At 38.8% G+C, this 23,874-nt stretch overlaps 1 protein-coding gene across 2 annotated transcripts in view; it reads left to right on the top strand.

The window, feature by feature from the left end:
* The window catches only part of LOC132111331 (antimicrobial peptide NK-lysin-like), a 30,038-nt gene extending 6,228 nt beyond the window's left edge, over positions 1–23,810 (top strand). The window contains exons 1-5 of one of the 2 annotated variants that reach the window (XR_009424786.1): positions 21,965–22,150; positions 22,389–22,453; positions 22,991–23,086; positions 23,183–23,571; positions 23,619–23,810. Coding sequence is in view for 1 of the 2 variants with exons in the window: in XM_059518537.1 (XP_059374520.1) it covers positions 22,108–22,150; positions 22,389–22,453; positions 22,991–23,086; positions 23,183–23,353 (375 nt within the window). In the remaining variant the exon portion in view is untranslated. Of the gene's footprint in view, positions 1–21,964; positions 22,151–22,388; positions 22,454–22,990; positions 23,087–23,182 lie in introns of those variants that run through there. The other variant, XM_059518537.1, reaches the window with a different exon arrangement.
* Positions 23,811–23,874: the final 64 nt, after the last annotated feature.

Below are 23,874 nucleotides of genomic sequence, written 5' to 3'. Positions count from 1 at the left end.
ATGATGTTTTAAAAAACACACACACACAAAAAAAAAATAACTAAACCCAATGATGCTTGGTTCTTTTAATTGTTTTCCTATGTGAATTCTACTGAATTCCGTACTAAAATAGTTTCCAGCAAAACACTTCTTTAACAGAACCACAGTTTAGTCCAATTACAGAATGAAGGATTCTAATGAGTTGGTTCATTTTAGTCTAACAAAAACATACAGTACAGTATGAAGGGTCATAAAGGCCATAATTAATGAAAAGCTTTAAAAGAAATTAAAGTTCATAATAAACTTTAATAAACATAATAAAAATCTACCAACATAAGTGTAATTCATTTATATGCATTAGTGAAACACCTGTACTTTTCAAATAAGTCTGAAGGACTTGATTAGCCAGATCAGATACACTTAATGAAGCTTGAATCTAAACTCTGCAGGGGTGTGACACTACAGGAACTGAGTTTGACACCTCTAGTACAAAAAAAGGGTCATGTGAATCATATTTAAAATGATTGTTATATGTGGGTTATTATAACTGAAACAATTGCACAACTAACTTATAAGTTACTGGCTGTTTGTTAATGTGATAATAGTATAAGATAAGATATTTTGACAGATGTATTTTATTAAAATAAATTTAACATTGTTGTATAATGCACAGTTAATGGCAGTTATTGTATTGCATTAGGGTTAGTATTGCCTGGTATTACTGCAGCATTTTTGGAGATACCTTATGACAGAACATTCAGTTTGAATGCAATCATATTTATTACTATCTGACATCATGATATTGTCACATAAACAACAACAAAGCCCTGTGATCAAAAATAAGCACTGAATGTGAACAGGTATGTGGCTCATTATTCTATTTGCAAATGTCAATTACAGTACAATATATATTTTGTATATATGAAGAGCACAAGCTGTGAGGAAAAATGCACAATAAATGTGAGAAATTAATATAATGCATGACTTTAGTTAAACATCGAGAATATGATATGTATATTTTGGTCACTGGTTTTAGTATGACCAGCACTGAACTTAATCCGGTCCAAATCGGTCTATGCTGGGTTTTGTGTGTGTGTGTATATATTCAGTACATAGTTTTTTTGCAAAATTATCATGTACTCTCAAGTTTAGACCATTTGTTTTGTTTGTTTTTTGTTTAGCTTTTTGCATTGAGCTGCAAAATGTGTGTGGAAAAATAAAACGTGTTTTGAGACCAGATTTTGCGCTTTTTCAAGTTTGAGATATTTTTACAAATAGAGTATGCTTGAATTCATATTTTACTGGTCTGTTTCTTGGTCCATCAACACCATATTTCAAACTCATAATTTCTTGCATTTTGCAAATCATCAGCAATAAAGATGATTTGCAGAAAGATCTGACAGCCTCTCATAAAGAACAAGAACTACAAACATTACAGGACACAGTAATTCACGTTCACAATAAAAGATCGTTATTAATTTGTTTAGGTGGCTGGTGACACATCCAGCAATTCAAATTCTGTGCAAATGAGCTTCTCAAACAGCTTTTCCTGTGAGACACCGCAAGATGCTGCTACTGCAAGCTTATCATATGACTGCATGCATCTATATAATAAAAATTTGGCACGAAAAACAAACAAATTTGTCATCACTCTAAGTAATTTGAAATATTTATGATAAGATGCAGCAAAATTCAAAAACACTTTCTCTTATTCCCAGATTCAAGGACCAGAAATAACTGATGTATAAATACACCATAATTGTATGTATAGCCTTTTGTACAAAATGTATATAAAAAAAAAAATCATGAATATATATCTGAATGCATAAAAATTATAATTGTATCAAATTGAACTATGTTTGCATATTCCAGTTGATTTGCTCTGTATAAAATCTCCATAGAGATCCTTTAGGCCCCTCTAGTGAGGCCAAATATATTTTTGATCTGCATTTCACCCATCCAAGTCTCGCCTCTGTCGTGGTACTGAAGGTGGAAGAGAGTGCTGGTCATTCAGTTTCTGCCAGACCTGAGACTCAAACCCATGACTTTGGGTTACAAGTCCAACTCTCTAACCTTTAGGCCACGACTGACCCAAAAATGCAAGTAATATAATTTATTTTCCACAAGAGGGCATCAGACCCAATGCATGATATATTCATAATAAAATAGAACTTTTTTGTTTTTGTGAAACAATGTAAAAAAATATACTTATTTTCATTATAAAATACAGAATTTAATGGTAAATCAAATTAAAATCCCTCCCCCCAAAAAAACCTATAGATAAAGATATTTTATCAAAGTAGATTGATATGAGCTCTCCTGACCAAAAAAAGTTACTCTCTAACAAAGAGAGGATGATGTTTTAAAACACACACACACACACACACACACACAAAAAAAAATAACTAAACCCAATGATGCTTGGTTCTTTTAATTGTTTTCCTATGTGAATTCTACTGAATTCCGTACTAAAATAGTTTCCAGCAAAACACTTCTTTAACAGAACCACAGTTTAGTCCAATTACAGAATGAAGGATTCTAATGAGTTGGTTCATTTTAGTCTAACAAAAACATACAGTACAGTATGAAGGGTCATAAAGGACATAATTAGTTTCAAATAAGTCTGAAGGACTTGATTAGCCAGATCAGATACACTTAATGAAGCTTGAATCTAAACTCTGCAGGGGTGTGACACTACAGGAACTGAGTTTGACACCTCTAGTACAAAAAAAGGGTCATGTGAATCATATTTAAAATGATTGTTATGTGTGGGTTATTATAACTGAAACAATTGCACAACTAACTAATAAGTTACAGACTGTTTATTAATGTGATAACATAAGATAAGATATTTTGTCAGAAGTATTTCACGAGTTCACACTTACATATAATTAGCTGAAGTATTATAATGCATATTTGGTGTGCTGTCCGGGGAAGGGGCTCCGAGCTCGGGAATGGCCCGAACCTAGAGTACGCCCCCGTATACTATAAAAGTGTAAAATTAACTCTAGTGGAGGAGATGGGGTAGAGGGGGGATGCTGATAAACCGTCAATGGAGACAGGTAGGCTAATTGAGCTGTATTTATACCCTAAGGTTGATTATCTTAAGTGGCTCCACCGGTGCTAATTAAGCTAAGTATCTGACGTGCTCCTCCCGAACCTTGTTATGAAACTACATTTCACGAGTTCACACTTACATATAATTAGCTGAAGTATTATAATGCATATTTGGCGTGCTGTCCAGGGAAGGGGCTCCGAGCTCGGGAATGGCCCAAACCTAGAGTACCCCCCAAAAAGCAATAGTGGAAAGGACAGCCGCCAGACTAAGGACCCCCCCACAATAGCGTTTAAGCGGGGCTGATACAAAGTCAGCTGGTCGGCAGGTCGGGAGAGCCTATGTACTCCAGTGGGAGCAACTTTACCTATTTGGAGAGGTAGGCCCTACCGGCTGCTTGTATCAGGTGATTCGATGCTTGCCTGCTAGTCAGTGGGCAACCAGGGCAGATAACTGACCGAGAGGACCCATGAAGCCTCCGACTGGAGATCAAGACTCAGGATGACGGACGTGTAGGTCCTCTCAGTTGAGCAGATAAACAGGCTTTGGGCCGCCGACAAAGAGGACTCTTGCAACACCCGACGGGAGATCAATACTCACGGCATCAGATGGATAAGACCTGTTTGTGGGCAGCAAGAAAAGAAGACCCAACCGGAAGCACTCTCGCCGACATCTGACACGAGCACAATACTCAACGGCATCAGACGTGTAAGCCTCTCCGGCCGGGGAGCGAGAAGGGGAAAACCCGACTGCGCGGGCTCTCGCAGCATCTGATTGGAGATCAGGACTCAGAACATCGAACAGGTAAGCCTCACCAGGCGGGGGGAAAAGATTTGGACAGAGTTTGGCGGGAGGTGGAGACTCTTGTCGTCGTACAGCGAGCACCGTCACCCATCAAACAGGAACGAAAAGTTAGGTGGCCGTGAGACTCTCGCCGACGTCCGATGGGAGCTCAATACTCAAGGCACCGAACGGGTAAGCCTCACGGACCGTAGCATGGAAAAGTAAAGTTTATGTGGCTGGGAGACTCTCGCCAATGTCCGATGGGAGCTCAATACTGACGGCATAGGAAGCCTTTTTTGACCAAAGGATGAAAAAAGTTGTCTAGCCGGGAGACTCTCGCCAACATCCGACGGGAACTCAATACTCATGGCAATGCCTGACAGGGGTTCAATACTAAGAACAATTGGTTGTCTAAAGGGTAGACGCTATGAGGATTACTTGCATAATTGTTTAACAAATCCAATGAGCTGCTTCCGATATCAAGTCAGAAAATCTTGGTGCAGTCATTGTATTTGAAAAATTAAGTGTACAAAAAATAAATTGAATTTCCTGTGCCAGTGTACCCCAAATAAGTGCCATGAATCAGCGATATGGTCATTGTCAATCGTCATCTTGTCAGCGCGTGAGATCGACGATACGTATCGACGATGTAATCGTGCTTGGGTGGAGTAGGAGAGAGACTCTGTTCTTGTCATGGCATGACTATTTGCTGTTTTAAACCATGCAGGTGAAAGAAAGAGAGCCTATGGAATCACCGATAGTCTAAAAGAATATATGCTCTCAGAGCACTGATAAACTGATGTTAAATATTAAATTACTATATTTAAAACAGCTAGTTAATTTAATCGGGTACTACTGTCATCTCGCTTGTCTTGTGAAAAATTTGCCGCATCTGCACACGGAAGTTATCTATCTAAATCAGTGGTTTTCAACCTGTGGGCCTGATGGTATCGTAGGTGGGCCGCCAATTACTAATAAAATAAATATATTTCATATATATAATTAAATAACAAAAAATAAATATTAAACTGTAACTATGCTTCCACTATTGGAGCTTGCTGATTGGTTTAAGAATAAACCGCCAATTTATCTTAGATATTTTTGCTGCATATGCTACAGAACAACAAATTCAAACATGCATAAATGCTGTCAACATGTTCTCTGACTGCTTGCTCCGCTGACTGTGCACCCGCTGCCGAGCTCTGCCTGGATCTGGTTTTCCCGTTTTGCTGAGTGGTGCCAGTCCGAGTTATTTTCTGTTCATTGCCAGTTCATTCTAGGGCTGTGCGATTAATAGAAATCATCATAACAACGATTTGAGCCTGCGCGATTTCTAAATCGCTTTATAGCAAGATTTTTCACGGCTCTGACCTCCCGCATTATGCTATCTGATCCAATCAGAATGCAGCGCCTACTGCGAGAACAGAACAGACTGGGCATATGCCTAACTCCAGGTTCACACACTGTCTGCGATGCGCCTTTTTTCCGAGCCCATGTTGACGGATCAGAGCGTTCACACTGCACGAGGTAAAAGGCTTTAGATAAAAACGTGCGAAAATTAATATCTAGCACATGAGCATAGAGAGAGAGTTGTGAGTGCACAGGACGCAGTTTAAGTGTGATGAGAAACGTTTTAAGTGCGCACACTCTCTCCGGGTGAGAGCAGCGTGTATCTGAGCAATCTTGTCTGGTTTTGTGACAGAGCAAAAGGAAATCTGCGTTCGAGCGGAGAGATTCGCTCTCGTGCATTATTTTAATGTGCTTTCGCGTTACAATAATGCACTCTCTCTGCTGCTTCTGCACCGCACACATAACTGTATATATTTATATTTTATTTATTTTTTGCCATAAGTCTATAAATGTTGTTACACCTTTAGTGATTATTTTGACTTATGTCTGTTCTAGAGACGTTACAACTTTTTGATAAAGCTCTAATTGGTTTTCTTTTGGAAATATGTTTCAAATTCATCCTGAATGCATTTATGACTGTAAAGCATATATGTGTGCGTCAAAATTGTGATTAAAATCGAAATATCAAAATTGATCAAAGAAATCGCGATGTTTTATCCCCATATCGCACAGCCCTAGTTCATTCAAATAAATACAGTTAACAATCTAGCTTCTGAGTACTAAGTTATTAACCGTACAATAGCGGGGTCAGTTATTATTATTTATTTATTTTGCAGTGGGCCGCGCAAACATATATGTTTGGATGTGTGGGCCGCGAGTTGAAAAAGGTTGGGAACCACTGATCTAAATGATCTGCAAATCGGTCAATGGTGAAAACAATAGTGGATTTCAGTTAAGTTCACCAATTAAACCCTAATATGGACGTAAACGAACATGTTAAATATAGTATTCAAAACAGGTAAATATATTTGGAGTAAAGTTTAGTTGAAATTGATGCATTTGGACGCTCTGGACCACGCGCCTCATGATGAGACCGACACAACACCACAGAAACAAGAATGAGATGCATTCTTTTTTTTTTTGAAAATGTTATTTAACTTTTTTCAAATACAATAACAAACATCCAACAAAACACTAATGAAGCAACAGTGACAACAAAAACCACAACAAAAAGAAAAATAAATGAATAATAAAAAATACAAATAAAAAATTACAAATGGAGATACAATGAAAGACAGTTAGAAAATTAACTATGAAATCAAGACATGTGGTATATTTATATAATTCAAAAAGGGTTTCCAGATTTTATAAAATAATTCACCCTTGTTTCTCATTGAATATGTGATCTTCTCTAAGGGTACACAGCTGCAAATCTCCGACAACCACATTCCAATAGGCACGTCAGTGTCTGCTTTCCATTTCAAAGCAATACATTTTTTAGCTATTATTAACAACATTTCAGTAAGCTTAATAGCTTGTCTGTTTCGGAGATTAGAATTGGTAAAATTGCCTAATAAACATACCTCTGGATCCATTGGAAAGTCAATTCCATGAATCTGTGATATACTATTACATACTTGTACCCAGAACACCTTAACTTTAGGACACAACCAGGTGGAATGCAAAAATGTCCCTTCTTCTGTACCACATCTGAAGCAGAGGGGTGAAATACTGTTATTAAATGTATGTAATCTAGATGGAGTATAGTAAAGCTGGTGTAAAAAATTAAACTGAATTAATCTATACCTAGAATTCAAGGTTGATGTGACCCCATCTTTACATAATTCACCCCACAGGTCTGCATCTATTCTTACCCCCAAATCCTGCTCCCATCTCTTTCTGGATTTATCTAGGTCATCTAAAGGCTGATTTGAGATAAGAGCTTCATATATTCTAGAGATAGTTTTATATAGTGGTTTATCGGAGTAACAGAGTTGCTCAATAAATGTCAAATCTGGTAATTTAGGATAAGGTTTTGCTTTGACTCTTAAACAATCTCTTAATTGTAGATAACTAAAGGATTCTTTATTACTCAAATTATATCGATTCTTTAACTGTTCAAACGACATTAAAACATCACCATCAAAACAATGCTCTAACAGTGTAATTCCTTTATCTGCCCATATCTTAAAATTTTTGTTTTGATGACACATTGGTAGCAATCTGTTCCCCCATAAAGGTGTTTTAGGGGAAAGAAAATTATCCTGTCCCAGCAGAGACCGCAGTTTTTTCCAAGTCTGAACTGAATGTCTAATCATGGGATTATTAGTTCTTGTTTTAATCAGTCTATCATCCCATGTATATAAAATATTGGCAGGACATTCTTCTTTTATCTCAGATATCTCCATATTCAGCCAAGAGGGAAAGGGGGTATTAGCAAACATCTGAGCTAAGTACCTGGATTGGGCTGCCCAATAATACATCTTAAAATTGGGAAGTCTCAGTCCTCCTTGCTTATAATCCAAAGACAGTTTATCAAGGCTGACCCTAGGTGTTTTACGATGCCAAATAAATGATCTTATTAACTTATTAAGAGAAGTGAAAAATGAATTAGGGATTATTATTGGAAGAGATTGAAACATATATAAGAATTTGGGCAAAATATTCATTTTAACAGCATTTATTCTACCAAGTAATGTGAGTGGTAGATCCATCCAGTTGGTTAAATCTCTACCCACCTTCTCTAAAAGACTGGCCAAATTGAGTTTATAGAGATTCTTTAAGTCACCATCTACCTGAATACCCAAATATTTAATTCCAGTAGGAGAGCACTTAAAGGAAAAGCCGTCCAGTGCAGTAGAGTCGAACCCTGATAATGGCAAAATGACACTCTTGTCAATATTCACTTTGTATCCAGAGAAAGTGCTATATAATTGTAACACACTCTGTAGATTTGACAAAGAGTCTATGGGGTCAGTAAGAAATAAAAGAATATCATCTGCAAATAATGATATTTTATGCATTTCAGGGCCGATTCCAAAGCCTTTTATATCAGAGTTGCATCTAATAGCCTCGGCTAGAGGTTCGATAGCCAGTGCAAAGAGAGCTGGGCTTAGGGGGCATCCTTGCCTACATCCTCTGTACAAGGGAAATGTAGCAGAAGTAATTCCATTAGTAACTATTTTTGCTTTAGGAGATTTATAAAGTGAATAAATTAGGTCAATATATGCAGCTCCAAATCCAAATTTTTTCAGCACTTCAAAAAGATATGGCCACTCGACGCGATCAAAAGCCTTTTCGGCATCAAGAGAAACAGCTACTCCCGGTATGCGTTTTTCTTTAGCAGTATGAATGACATTGAATAGTCTCCTCAAGTTGTTTGCTGAAAGTCTCTCCATTACAAAACCAGTTTGGTCTGGGTTAATCAGCAGAGGAAGACGGGTTTCTAACCTCTTGGCTATCATTTTAGTAACTAATTTATAATCCACATTAAGGAGAGAAATTGGCCTATAGGACGCACATTTCAGCGGATCTTTACCTTTTTTATATATTACCGAAATTATTGCATTGGAGAAAGAGTCTGGAAAACACTTGTCCGTCCTAGACTGGTCAAGTACTTCCATCAAGTATGGCACAAGCAAATCTTTAAAAACTTTATAAAATTCGGATGGGAAGCCATCTTCACCCGGAGATTTATTATTAGGCATTATAAGAATGGCTTCAGTCAACTCAGAGGCAGAAAAAGGCTGATCCAAATCAAACCTGTCCTCCTCTGAAAGACATGGTAAGTGGATTGAGGATAAGAAAGAATCCATTTGTGTACTATCCGTACATGCCTGAGAAGTATATAACTCTGTGTAATATTGCTTAAATGCATCATTAATCTCTACAGGAATATATGTTTCCGCGTTACCTGTATTTATAGCATTTATCGTTCGTTTCTGTTCATCACGTTTTAATTGCCAGGCCAAAACTTTATGTGCTTTCTCGCCAAGCTCATAATAACGCTGATTAGAACTAATAATAGCCCTCTCTGCCTGGTAGGTGTTCATTTTATTATACTCCATTTTTTTATTAAGTAATTCCCTATAAACATCCTTATTCTGATCCTTATGGTATAGTTTTTCAAGTGCTAAGATTTCGGATTCTAGCTCATTCAGTTTGGATTTTTTTGATTTTATTAACCCCTTAGTATATGCCATACAATGGCCCCTAAGATAAGCCTTTAAAGTGTCCCATAATATGAAGCTATTAGAACAAGAACGTTTATTTGTAGACGTAAAAATATCGATTTGTTCTCTAATAAATTTTTGGAATTCCAATTGTCTAAGAAGAATTGGATTTAGCCTCCACCTATAAGTTCGTCCTATTTTTTCTGGGATGGACAGTGACATTACAAGGGGAGAGTGGTCACTCAATAAACGAGGAAGATATTCAACATCCATCACACAATATAAAAGTTGGGTGGATAACAAAAAATAATCTATACGGGTGTGTGTATCATGAGGATGTGAATAAAAAGAGTAATCTCTATCTTGTGGATGTTCATGCCTCCAAACATCAGTTAGATTTAAATCTCTCATAAAAGCAGTGGTTGATTGAGCTGCTTTAGAAAGAGGCAATGGTCTGGTTGAAGATCTATCAAGTACATTATCAAGACAAAAGTTAAAGTCCCCACCTACCAAAAGTGAGCCTGATGATTGAGCGATTTGAAGGAAAACATTTTGCATAAACAAGTGATCATCAATATTTGGCGCATATATATTTAACATTGTCCACTGTTCAGAGTACATATGTCCTTGTATCATTACATATCTTCCTGACGGGTCGAGTACCGATTTTGTAACTGTAAAAGGGATATTTTTATTTATCAGTATAGCCGTTCCCCTTGACTTAGAATTAAACGAGGATGCAAACACTTGACCTACCCATTCTCTTTTTAATTTTTTATGCTCAGAATCCGTTAAATGGGTTTCCTGCAGAAAAACTATTTCTGCCCCCAACTTCTTAAGGTACATATAGACTCTTTTTCTTTTAACTGGACTATGTAGACCCTTAATATTAAATGTCACAAATTTCAAAGGCTTTGTTGTCATGTATAATCTATGGTATCAAAATCACCATATAAAACACCCTTATAAAAATTAAACATTATCCTGATTGATCCACTGTCACCCTGTATTTTAAATGTTGACATGTATCTCTCCGAAAAGGAAATAAATAAAATAAACATGATAATAATAATAAAAGAAATACACATATAAACACAGAAACCCTGCTAAAGCTGCTGAACCAGAACTATCAACAGCTGAGTGGAAAAAAAACCCGTTGAGAAACGAATAGCTCGCACTTCCTTCCCAAGCAAAAATGAAGGGCTACCCCCGAGCTCCCTTTATATTTAAAACACACTGATATAAGCAACAGTCATTTATAATAATGCCCCAAACATATTGAACTCTATTAGCTACAAATCGAATCAAGTGCAGCCGCCCGTCAGAGAAAAACTGTCCAAGTCTGTTTTGTTTTTTTTCAGTCCATTATCAGATGAAGCCCCTCACTGATATTGTACAAGGAAAAGAGAAAAACAAAATACAGTAGGCCCAACTCAATACTTGGGGAAAATAAATCAAAATAGGCCTTTACCCATTCAAAAAATAAAAATAAATAAATCGCAGGCGACCAAAGAATATTAAGTAAAGTTCCCAAAATATCAGTTTAACAATCACTCACCCGTCCAGATCTAACAACTAATCGCTGAGTCAAATCGATCTGGGACAAGTATGAGACTGTATCCATCCCAAAACGTCGCACACTCCGCCACGTCAACTACAACTTCAGTCACGTTCCGACAGAAACTTGAGGGCTTCGTCCGACGTGTGACAGAATCGTGTTCCACCATCCTCCGTAAAAATACGAATACGAGCGGGATATACAAGATGACAATTGACATTCTTCTCCTTTAATGCCTTAAGCGCTGGAATCATCCCTCTTCTGCGGGTCATCACGTCTGATGAGAAATCCGGGAAAAAGCTGACTCTCTTTCCATCAACAGAAATTGGTGCTTTGTCTCGGGCGATACGAAGGATACTTTCACGGTCCTGGAATCGCAGAAGTCGAATCAGGATGGGCCGCGGAGCCTTTCCCGAGACTCGCACTGCCGGAACGCGGTGTGCACGCTCGATGACAATTGGAGCGCCGAAGTTCTCTTCTCCCAACACGCTCGGCAGCCATGTCTTAAAGAATTCAACCGTTTCCCGACCTTCAACTCCTTCACTCAGTCCAATCAAGCGGATGTTATTTCGCCTGTTGTAGTTCTCTATATATTCCAGCTTATTTCTGAGAACCTCGTTTTCTTTTTTGATGAGAGCGAGAGACCGCTCACTTCCCGAAACTGCATCTTCCACATCACTGATTCTTTGCTCGGCCGTAGTGATCCGGCCTTGCATAGACGAGACAGACATGGTCAGGGTATCAATTGAACCCTGAATGGAGTTGCGAAGTTCCGACATTTGAGAGATCAGCTCTTGCTTAACACTCCCAATGATCTCCCGAAACTCTTTCAGCGCGGCGGCGAGAACCCCCGCTGAACTTTCCCCCTCAGAGACGATCCCCTCAGCAGCCATTTGCGGAGACTTTCTCTCAGTAGTTTCGGCGGCTTTATGCTCATCTTTCCTGGGTTTTGGTCGACGCTCCATTGTTCCGCGTTGCACACAAGTATCAGATATTTTTCAGAACTATTTGGGCAATGCTTCAGTGTTTAATTCAACATATATTAGGTGATTTCTAGAGAGCTCTCTTGGATACGTCTAACTACCTCGAGCGCATCACGTGACTCCAATGAGATGCATTCTAACATAACTGTTGCATTAAACTCAGTTAGTGAGGCTTTTTTAAAATATTGCGCATACCAGATTATCTGTTAAAGTGCAATGAAATACCTTGTATCTGCAGACGTACAGGAGTTTGTGGATTGAGACTTCTTCACCGCCTACAGGCTCATATCATCCTTGCAAGCACGGGCAAGCGTAGAATGGAATAACGGATCAGTTTGGTAGCCGAATTATAGTAGGCCACCTAATAATGATAATAAAATACATTAATAGGAGGATGAGTCTAATATCGTCTTGACTATAATCGATACGTAATACTATCAACACCACCTAGGATGAATAGGCTTTTTTTTTTTTTTCAGTGAGGAGATACAGAAAAGGCTCCTGCGGAAGCAGACACTGCTGCGGCAGTGGGAAGATACGGAAAAGGCTCCTGGGGAAGCAGACACTGCTGTGGTAGATACAGAAAAGGCTCCTGCGGGAACAGACACTGCTGCGGCAGTGAGGAGATACGGAGAACAGAGAAGTAAAGGGGAGCATAAGAAGAGGAGGAGAGATAGCTGCTTTGGCTGCCTGCGGAGCTTGCTTCGGCTGCTGTAGTTGTTGGAAGTGAAAAAAAAAAGTGAGAATGACATGAAATTCAGCCAAGTATGGGGACCCATACGCATAATTCGTGCTCTGCATTTAACCTATCCAAAGTGCACACACACAGCAGTGAACACACACACACCATGAACACCCGGAGCAGTGGGCAACCATTTATGCTGCGGCACCCGGGGAGCGGTTGGGGGTTCGGTGCCTTGCTCAAGGACACCTCAGTCATGGTATTGCCGGCCCGACATTCGAACCCACAGCCCTAGGGTTAGGGGGTCAAACTCTCTAACCACTAGGCCCATCTTCCCCCTCCTTGGCTGTGGGAAGAGTAGACAGGTTAGTAACATTTGATAGGGCAACCTAAAAAATGAATGCGTAGCCTACTGTGTTGCCAGCTTAGCAATTGGTTGCCTAATTTGACAATTCCTTAAGCCTTTGTCCACATTAGTACGTTCCTGTTGGAAAAACAACCCTGTTGTTTTGGCCTTCCGGCCTTTTTAAACAGCCTCCAAAACGAATAAATTTGGAACACTGGTTTCACATTGTAGTATAGACTGTGGAAACAGAGGCTTCTGAAAACGATGAATATCATTTAATCTTGTAAAACATACCAATAGACATGATTATGGCAATAACATTAATTGCAGTTATGTGCTATTCACTTCCAAGCAGTTTCTAAAGATATTTACTTGCATGCTTTTCATATTACGGTCCTAGAAAGACAACAGAATTTTACTCACACTTGCGATCCTGCGGCAAAACGAGGGTAGTGGTGTATTAGATAAATTCTAAGTGATCACGCCAGTAAATGGTGAAATATGTCCCTAAATAAATTGGTCCTGCCAGAATAATTGCATGAAACTTATGTCTGTATAACCTCAGTGAGATTTAAACATGCACGGTAAGGCAGATAATATCTTTGGACATTTCAGTGTGGATGACGACTCTGGAAAAAATGCCTTGGCTTCGTGGTAAAAAATGGCATCATCATCCGACAGAACTACGTCATAACCTCATTTAACAAACTTTAAGCCACCTTTCCACGGCACACGACATTGGGACATGATTGTCGCATTTCTCCCTCTAGCGGCAGTCGTGCAGAACTTTCAAACTGGTCGTGCAGCAACTGTTACCTTGGCATGTTTACCATGGTAAAATTAATAATTTTAATGAATATAATGTATGTAATGTATGAATACATCGTAACAAATCAGATAACCCTCAAAATAAAAACAGTAGGTTTTATGGGGCTAATCATGTAAATAATGGTTTAATAATTATTTCTCCCATAATTATTATAAACCACCATTTTACATAAATTGTGTTTGAAGAATAATGTTAAAGTTAACAAAATATTGGTAATTCTGACCTGGCACCGATAGATTTGATTAGAATACTTCACATCCGGTCGGGCGTTCGCATACGGTCTAGTCGCAGAAGTTCAAATATTTGAACGCATCCGAGACTCAAGTCGGATCTCAAATTTCCGCATACGTATGTGATCGGAACTCCACGCAGCTCCCGCACTACTTTCTAGCCGCGAACCTGTATTTAGCGTTTTCACCTGAAAATGTATTGATTTACGACGCACGGTCTGCGCCGCTAGAGGAGGCAGCCTCAAACTGCGCCTCGGCCGAAAAAGCCACGGTGATACCAATGGATAAGGTATTGCATTTTTATCATAAAAACACTTAAAATGTAAACAAAATAGGCCACACTCTGATTAATATATTTTTGTTTTATTGTCGAAAGTACTTCTTACTGAGATGACCAAAGGTCTAGAAGGTCCAAACCTGGACTAAATCAAATATACTGTAAAGCAGTTCTGAAAATGACCATACCAAATGAGAGAAACTTTGGTCTGAAACACAAACTAAATAATGTCAGTTTTTACTAAATGCCCATTGACGGGTCTTTGCATGCGCAAATTTGCTGATCAGGTCTTTAAAGTCCAGTTTTTTGCTAGCATTTGAACAATAGTTTTCCTGTGCTTATCAGTAAGAGTTGTTGGCCATAATCCTGGGTCCTCTGACAATCCCTCTCCAGTATCCCTAAGTCTCTCATTCTCTTCTCTTTCCTCTTCAGCTCTGTCCTCCTGCTCCTGACTACCTTCATCACATTCTTCACTTTCCCTCTGATCACTTATATGAATATCAACCTCATCTTCTATTTCTGCCTCTGCTACAAGAGGAAATAAGCAAAATGGGTACATTGTTATTGTACACATTTAAACTTTAAACTGTAAACTTTAAACTGTAATTAGTAATTACACTTTAAAGTTTAAATGTGTACAATAACAATGTACTAATTTTGCTTATTTCCTCTTAACACTTAATTACTAATTAATTAAGTGTTAAAAAGCTCACCTTATCTCACTGTCACACTCACATCCACCTCACTGTCACTGCTTTCACCTAGCCATGTATGATGATGAGGGGCCTGCTGCTGCAGGGTCTGACTCTGAAACTGAAATATATGGCTTCAAATGGTTGCTAAAATATCCTTTATTGTCACAATACCTTTTTTTTTAAAGTGTAGGCTAAGTACAAGATAATTGATGATTATTTGTCTGTTTAAAATAAATGCAGACTAGACTATAGAATCACAGGGTAAACTAACCGCCAAACTAGACATTCAGTCTTTGAATTATGTTTTAAAATAAGTCATTTTTCAATCATTAAGATGTGCATTATTATACTGAGAACAATCCTGTACTTAATGTAAGAGCGTGTGCGAGCTAATTTGCATAACAATGCGGTAAAATAGGCGCTAACGATCTGTGTTTTCTCGGGTGTTAGATTTTGACAATGGAGGGAAATATACAGTGTTTTCATGTAAACTTCTGACTCTGAGAGTGGGGAGAACTGCAGCAGAAGAGGAGACAAGCGTTTAGGCAGCTGCCTGGAGTGGCAGTGTGTTGAGCTCCGTCTGCTTCTCACTCCCTGTTATTTACGTAAGGGATAATGTATAACGTTAGATTACATTATCCTCCGCTTCGTGTCGGGGTCCTGTTCAGCCTGTCGGGGTTGTTATTCGCTATAACGACCGCCTCTCTATACATTATCCCGCTTATTCGCGAATGGGCATCGCTCATTGCGCAGAGAAAAGCAGACTGCGCGTTTGGAATAAACTGAAGCATTTATAACATTTATTGCATTAAGATAAAGTAACCAGAGGAGCGTCGCCCACAGTAACGAAGTAAAAGTACAGATTTTTCCCAAAAAATGTACTCAAGTAAGAGTATAAAGTACCCATCTTTAAATATACTCCGAAAAGTATTAGTTACCCCAAAAAATTACTCAAGTAAATGTAACGAACTAAATGTAACTCGTTACTACCCACCTCTGAGTAGGGACATTCATCAGTAACGTGTGTGGGTTTGGAACTTCAGCTGGAAAAAGTTCTAATGTTTATTATTATATGCAAGTCTTTTTCATCATTGGTCCTAAATCTTTTGCTTCCCAATTTTGTCCTACATATTCTGCAATATGTGGGAAAGAATTAGTTACACTCAACCATTTTTTAACAAATTCACCATCTGGTATATTTAAAGCTGCTCCCTGTTTACCTATTATGATGTACTGGGAGACTATCTCAATCTGCTGTCCTTTTGTTTCTTGCCATTTTTGTTCTATTTTTCATCCCTCTTTTGATATAATTTATCTTTGTGCATTGAAATTCTGATTTTGATAGCTGTGCTTCAGGAATCTGTGCTTCACTAAACTTTCCCCAATTATTGTCTGTCTGTCTCACATCTTGTTCTATCTGTCCTATCCAATAAACATTTGCTTTTGGCTCTGCAACTACAATTTTTGTTTCTGTTCTTATTGAATCAATTTATATTCCTTCTAGAGAGCACCAAATTTGTAGCCCTAATTTACATAATGCATCTGATTCGATACCGGAATGTCCAAATGTCCAATGTCCAATCTTTTGTTTGCAGACACACAGGAGCTGTTATTGGAATTAATTGCATTTTTCCTCAGAATCCTATTGTCTTTGTAAATTTTCCGGACAAGGGGAGATGTGAAGCATATTTTACATTTAAACAGGTATAAAAAGCACCTGTGTCTAACATCATGGGTGTATTTTTTTTCTTCTATTTTAATATGCATAAAAGGCTCTTTATCAGCTTTAGTTGTTAAAATTGGAAGCTGACTCTCCCCTGTAGGATTCTCTGGGCACCCCTAATAGCCTGTATTGGAATCCTCCCCAAGGGTTTACTGGGCCCTGTACTGGACCTTGGTTAGGCTGTTGCCAGCTCGCTCCCCTTCCACCCTGAGGTTACTATTACTGTTGGATAGGTGGGATAGTCATTTTTATTATGTCCGGGCTGTTCCATATGCCCAGCACACACTTGGAGGACCAGTATAAGGTTTGCCTATTCCTCTCTGGCCTCGCTGTATGTTTTTTGTTCTCCATCCCATTGGTCCTGGCTGTTGAGTATAAATGTTAATTATGGGCACAGGGATCGGGTGTGCGTTTGGAGGGACTGCTGTAAGTGGGCTAAATAATGTTGCCATTCATGGGTCTCTTTCTGGATCCCCCTCAGTTTCTTGCTTCCACCTTTTCACTTTTTCAATACTTCAAAAAAAATTACATCCATATTATGAGAGTTCACTGCTCTGTCTAGAGTAGTTGTTTGAAGAATTTCATCCATCTTTGCCCCTCCTAGAATTTTAGCCAGCAAAGCTTTAATGTCTTCCACAGCCAAAAGTTTGCACATAGTTTCTTCCTCAAACACCCTGATCCACTTTCCAGCCCCCTCGTGAATATCTAGGAGATGATTGACCAGCCCCTCAAGGTCCTGTGAAGCCCAGGGGACATACTGTCCCTGCTCACCCTTGATTAAAATTGGGAGTTGTGCAGGCAGTGGTCTGAGCATCCCCTTTTCTCTGCCCTGTTCCCATTTTCTGTTATCAAATAACTCCTTTCCTTCATGCACATCCTCATTACTGTCAAACAACTTACTTATCGCTCTTACAAAATTATTTACCTCTTGTATCTGGATTTTTCTGGATTCTTTGATTTTCTCTTCTATTTCTTCTTCCATAGCCTCTACTTGTGCTTCTATTATTCTATCTTTCCTCCAATTTTTTTCTACTCCTTCCTCAAACCTGGTTTTATCTTCCATGTTTGTTTTCTTTTTTCTAAAGCTAACCGTGCCTTTATCACAATTCATCTGTAAATACCCTTTAATTTTCTTTCTGTTTTGCATCTGTATTTTTAACAGCTGGTTGCTTTCTCCTATCATATCCTTATATGCCCCTCCATCCAGGTGTGGAGGAGCTTGGCCTGGTACACTTGAAGCACCGCCATGGAGTGCAGTGCTGAAGCAGCCTGGCCAGCTGATGCTCGTCCCGCGAGAGCCAAAGTCGTCCGGCATGGTTTGGATGGGAGAGTCGCCTTAGACTTCCATCCAATGGCAGCAGGCGGACACAGATGTGCGGCCACGACTTCATCTACTGGAGGGATCTTCTCATAGCCCTTCTGCCCCACGCCATCAACCGCAGTGAGGGTGTGAGAGGCAGATGTTTTGAGGAGGGCAGAGTAAGGAGCACACCATGACTTCGTGTGCTCCTCGTGGACCTCAGGGAAGAACGATGCCGCCCTCTGGGAAGGGGCCTGGCAGCATCCTGGCAGGAACCACTCATCTAGTCAGCTGCATGAGGGCTTCTCAGGCGCAGACCACTCCAGCCCGAGTTCCTCGACAGCCTTGGACAGGACACGGATCAGCTCGGTGTCCACAGAAGTCCTGGCGTCGACCAGCTGGGTAGACATCAAGGGGCGGGGTTCTGAGTTGAGCCCGACCAATCCTCGGCATCTGAGGCCGCTAATGACAAGATGTCCTCTAGCGGCTCGTCCTTGGACCCACCAAAAGAGACCAAGTCATTCACGCTAGCAGAAGGACGCTGGTCTAGGTGGCAGAAGTAGACGGGCAAAAACTCTCTCTGCCCTGCAAGAGCCACAGCTGTGGGGAGACATTTGAAACAACGCCATAAAATTTGCTCTAGGAAATTTGCTCTTTTTATACAAACCTCAGCAAAAGCAGGTGGAAGGGTTGAAGCACAAAAGACACTACAGGCAGCTTGCGAGCATTGCACTGACCAGGCGCTAGGGAAGTGGCGCGGGAGCAGAGCTGCTGGGAACAGTGAACTGCTAGAGAGTGGCAAGCTGCTAGAGAGCGGAGAGCAGGGAGAAGGGCTGATGGTCGTGCAGTTTCAAAGCGTGATTGAAAAGGGCTTCAGAGGACTTTTCCCATAGCGTCTCAGCCTAACAGCTTACGACGCAGTACGCAGTGTAGTATCTAAAAGAAACTGAAGATGCTTATGATTTAGAATGAATGTAAAACTGACATCTTAAAAATGTCTATCAGATGTTTGTACACAGCAGATGCTTTCCAGATGAAGAGATCTTTAACAGACATCTGGCAGACATGCGTGTGCTAGAAGGTTACAATTCATTAAATGGACAGGTGAAATCATTTTTTTTAAATAATGTCTTCTTTTTTGAACCGAAAAAAAGCAGTATACATCTTCTTATATGTTAACCTAAAAATGAAACTCATACAGGTTTGGAACAACTGGAGGGTGATTAATTTTGGGTGAACTATCCCTTTAACTATTTCAAGTGTGAAAAGCCCTTGAGCGCTTGCTTTAGCTGGAAAAGTTGGTGAAATTCTGCACTAGAGCTAGAGTACACTAGAGATAAAACTGTTAGAATAGTTATTATTGAATTAATATTTTACTGGTCTGTTTCTTGGTCCATCAGCACCATACAGTATTTCAAACTCATGATTTCTTACATTTTGCAAATTATCAGCAATAAAGATGATTTGCAGAAAGATCGTCAAAAGCCTCTCATAAAGACCAAGAAGAACTACAAACATTACAGGACACAGTAAGTCACATTCACAATAACAGAGATCATGATTAATTTGTTTAGGTGGCTGGTGACACATCCAGCAATTCAAATTCTGTGCAAATGAGCTTCTCAAACAGCTTTTCCTGTGAGACACCGCAAGATGCTGCTACTGCAAGCTTATCATGTGACTGCATGCATCTATATAATAAAAATGAGACATGAAAAACAAACAAATTTGTCATCATTTTAAGTAATTTGAAATATATGCAACAAAATGTACAAACACTTTCCCTTATTCCCAGATTCGAGGACCAGAAATAACTGTTGTATAAATACATCATAATTGTATGTATAGGCCTGTGTACAAAATGTCAAAATTTATTTTCTGAATATATATCTGCCCCAAAAATGCAAGAAATATCATTTATTTTCCACAAGTGGGCATCAGACCCAATGCATGATATATTCACAATAAAAAAAAGGAACTTTTCGCTTTTGTAAGCAGAGGGTTAGTTAGAATTTTTTGAAGCATTGAAAATACATTTTGGTCCAAAAATAGCGAAACCTATGACTTTATTCAGCATTGTCTTCTCTTCCGTGTCTGTTGTGAGAGAGTTCAAAACAAAGCAGTTTGTGATATCCGGTTCGCGAACGAATCATTCAATGTAAACGGATCTTCTTGAACCAGTTCACAAAATCGAACTGAATCATTTAAAACGGTTCACATCAAACCAATATCCCGGAGTAATTCATTTACTCAAACAGTACACTGACTGAACTTCTGTGAAGAGAGAACTGAAGATGAAAATCGAGCCAAACCAGATAACGAACAAAAGATTGACTCGTTCTCGAGTCAAGAACAGGTTGCATCGGTTTTCAGTATCATCAGCTACTCGGTTCTCGAATCGGACACGTCTGACAGAAATGGTTCTTGACTCGTGAACGAGTCAATCTTTTGTTCGTTATCTGGCTCGGCTCGGTGTTCATCTTCAGTTCTCTCTTCACAGCAGTTCAGTCAGTGTACTGTTTGAGTAAATGAATTACTCCGGGATATTGGTTTGTCTGAACTCAGAGGGAGTGTCAGCCACATTAAAAAAGTTAACAGCTTAAGTCATTTGTGGATTAATGTTTATTGGAGACGCGAACTGTTTCAAATGATTCCGTTTTATTTGTTGAACTGGTTCAAGAAGATCCGGTTACATCGAATGATTCGTTCGCGAACCGGATATCACAAACTGCTTTGTTTTTAACTCTAGTTTTTGCTATTTTTGGACCAAAATGTATTTTCGATGCTTCAAAAAATTCTAACTGACCCTCTGATGTCACATGGACTACATTGATGATGTTTTTCTTACCTTTCTGGACATGGACAGTATAGTGAAAGTGAAAGTGACATGACATTCAGCCAAGTATGGTGACCCATACTCAGAATTTGTGCTCTGCATTTAACCCATCCGAAGTGCGCACACACAGAGCAGTGAACACACACACACACTGTGAACACACACCCGGAGCAGTGGGCAGCCATTTATGCTGCGGCGCCCGGGGAGCAGTTGGGGGTTTGATGCCTTGCTCAAGGGCACCTAAGTCGTGGTATTGAAGGTGGAGAGAGAACTGTACATGCACTCCCCCCACCCACAATTCCTGCCGGCCCGGGACTCGAACTCACAACCTTTCAATTGGGAGTCCGACTCTCTAACCATTAGGCCACGACTTCCCCACACACAGTTTCAATGAAGGGACTGAGAGCTCTCTGACTAAATCTAAAATATCTTAAACTGTGTTCCGAAGATAAACGGAGGTCTCACGGGTTTGGAACGACATGAGGGTGAGTCATTTATGACATAATTGTGATAATTGGGTGAACTTACCCTCTAATGAACCTTGAATCTAAACTCTGCAGGGGTGTGACACTAAAGAAACTGAGTTTGACACCTCCAGTACAAAAAAAAAGTGTCATGTGAATCATATTTAAAATAATTGTTATGTGTGGGTTACTATAACTGAAACAAATGCACAACTAACTAATAAGTTACTGTTTGTTAATTTGATAACAGTATAAGATAAGATATTTTCTCAGAGATATTTTATTAAACTTTTTTTTTTGCATTGTTGTTTAATGCACAGGGTTAGTATTGCCTGGCAGCACTGCAGCATTTTTGGAGATACCTTATGACAGAACATTCAATTTGAGTGCAATCATATTTATTACTATCTGACATCATGATATTGTCACATAAACAACAACAAAGCCCTGTGATCAAAAATAAACAATACTGAATATGTACAGGTATGTGTCTCATTATTCTATTTGCATATGTCAATTACAATATTATTTGTATTTCTTTGCATTCCTAGAAATTAAGAAATGTTGTTTTAGCATAGCATAAAACAGCAAGCAAAAAAAAAAAACACCCTCAATTCTTTGATTTTTTTTCACAAATGTCACCCTGAGGATCACATACAGGATGTAAAAAAGAAAGAAGTAATGCCAGGAGTGAGTGTACATCATCTTCACATGTTGAGGGTGCTACTGGTCTCTCTTTGTCTGTGGTTTTTGGTTAAAAACTGTTTCAAAAAGAGTGTCACCAAAGACCTACAACAAGCAGAGAGTTTTCAGTCTCATTGTGTTCACTCTTTTTTCCAAACAAGATGCTGCGGAGAATCGTCCTGATCACCCTGCTGATATCCTCAGGTAAAATTTGTTACCTTTATCAATTTATTCATTTTTATTCTGTGTGTCAAGCTGGCACATTCACTCACACACACACACACACACACAAAACCCAGCATAGACCGATTTGGACCGGATTAAGTTCAGTGCTGGTCATACTAAAACCAGTGACCAAAATATACATATCATATTCTCGATATTTAACTAAAGTCATGCATTATATTAATTTCTCACATTTATTGTGCATTTTTCCTCACAGCTTGTGCTCTTCACTGGGAAATGCACATAAAAGAATCTATTGGAAATCAACTTGAAGAAAGCTCTGTGAGTTCTTAACTTCATTTATCATGAACGTTCATCATGATCCCATTTTATGTTCACTTGTAGAGTAGCACAGTGAACTGCTTTAACCAGATTGTGTATTATATCTATAATTGGTGCTCAAAAATGTATTTTTAATATAGAAATTATTTGCATGTCTTTTTAAGATTGCATTAATTTCCTTTTTTTTTTTTTTTATAATTGTTTTCCCACGATTTCCATGACTTGTGTTAAAAACTCACAAACTGCTGTTTGAAAATGGAAAAACTACATGATCATTTTATATGGAAGAATTAACAATTATAAATTGACCAATAAATAACACAATTAACTGTCAGCTGATTAATCAGTCTGACTGTTGCATCGATCATGATAAGAGTTCAGATCTTTGTCATATACTGAAAAAGAGCATTTTTACAAGAAGCAGTTGAGTTTAGAAATGGTTTCCAAACAGCTAGTCTTCATGTCCGTTTTGAACTGCTAGATTCTAATCGTCATACTGTATCTAAACTATTGACTCTGTATCTGTTCTCTTAATAGGGTGAGATACAAACAGAACAACTCCCTGGATTGTGCTGGGCTTGCAAGTGGGCCATGGGGAAGCTGAAAAAACGAATCTCCAATGGGACAACTGCGGTTGGTAACAGTAGCCTATTGTTTCATAAGCTTTACTAAACAGATTTGTGTTAGAACAATGGCTTAATGTTAAATCTGCTCGTCACTTTCCTACAGGTGGAAATTAAAAAGAAGCTTGAAGATGTCTGTGATCAGATTGGCTTCCTGAAATCACTGTGTAGGAAGTTTGTGAACAAGTACACGGACACTCTTGTCGAAGAACTTTCAACAACTGATGACGCCAAAACCATCTGTGTTAACATTGGTGTTTGCAAGAAAAAGGAATAGAGTTAATGACCTTAAGGAATCCTTGATAAATTGAAAAAAATATGCTTTTTTATTTGTTTCTAAAGGGCTTTTCACACTGTACTTAACCATGAGTTACTGTCATTCTAAACCCAATTTTTTATTTATTTTTTAACCCTGGGTAAAGGAACATTTCACACTTGTAATTTAGAAACTGAGTTAGAACCACTTTTTGAAACGATGTGGTGTTAGAATGTTACGTTAGACAGTAATATAAACTCTGTGCACGACTTAACCAATAAGCGAGATAAGCAGCCGTTTAGGGCCACAGGGAATCAGGGGCAACATCTGATATTGGCAAAACATATTTGGCAAACACTCCAATGTGTACGACTATTTGTGTTCTGGAAAGCAGCAAATTGATTGATTGTTAATTAACGGAACATTGTGAGATTGCAGTGAACTGAAGAGAATGACAGCTTTTAGTGATTATATATATATATATATATATATATATATATATATATATATATATATATATATAGAGAGAGAGAGAGAGAGAG

The sequence above is a fragment of the Carassius carassius genome, chromosome 31 (assembly GCF_963082965.1).
Source record: "Carassius carassius chromosome 31, fCarCar2.1, whole genome shotgun sequence".
Taxonomy (NCBI): domain Eukaryota; kingdom Metazoa; phylum Chordata; class Actinopteri; order Cypriniformes; family Cyprinidae; genus Carassius; species Carassius carassius.
Note: the sequence above shows the minus strand (reverse complement) of the source record. Positions and strands in the feature narration are given on the sequence as shown.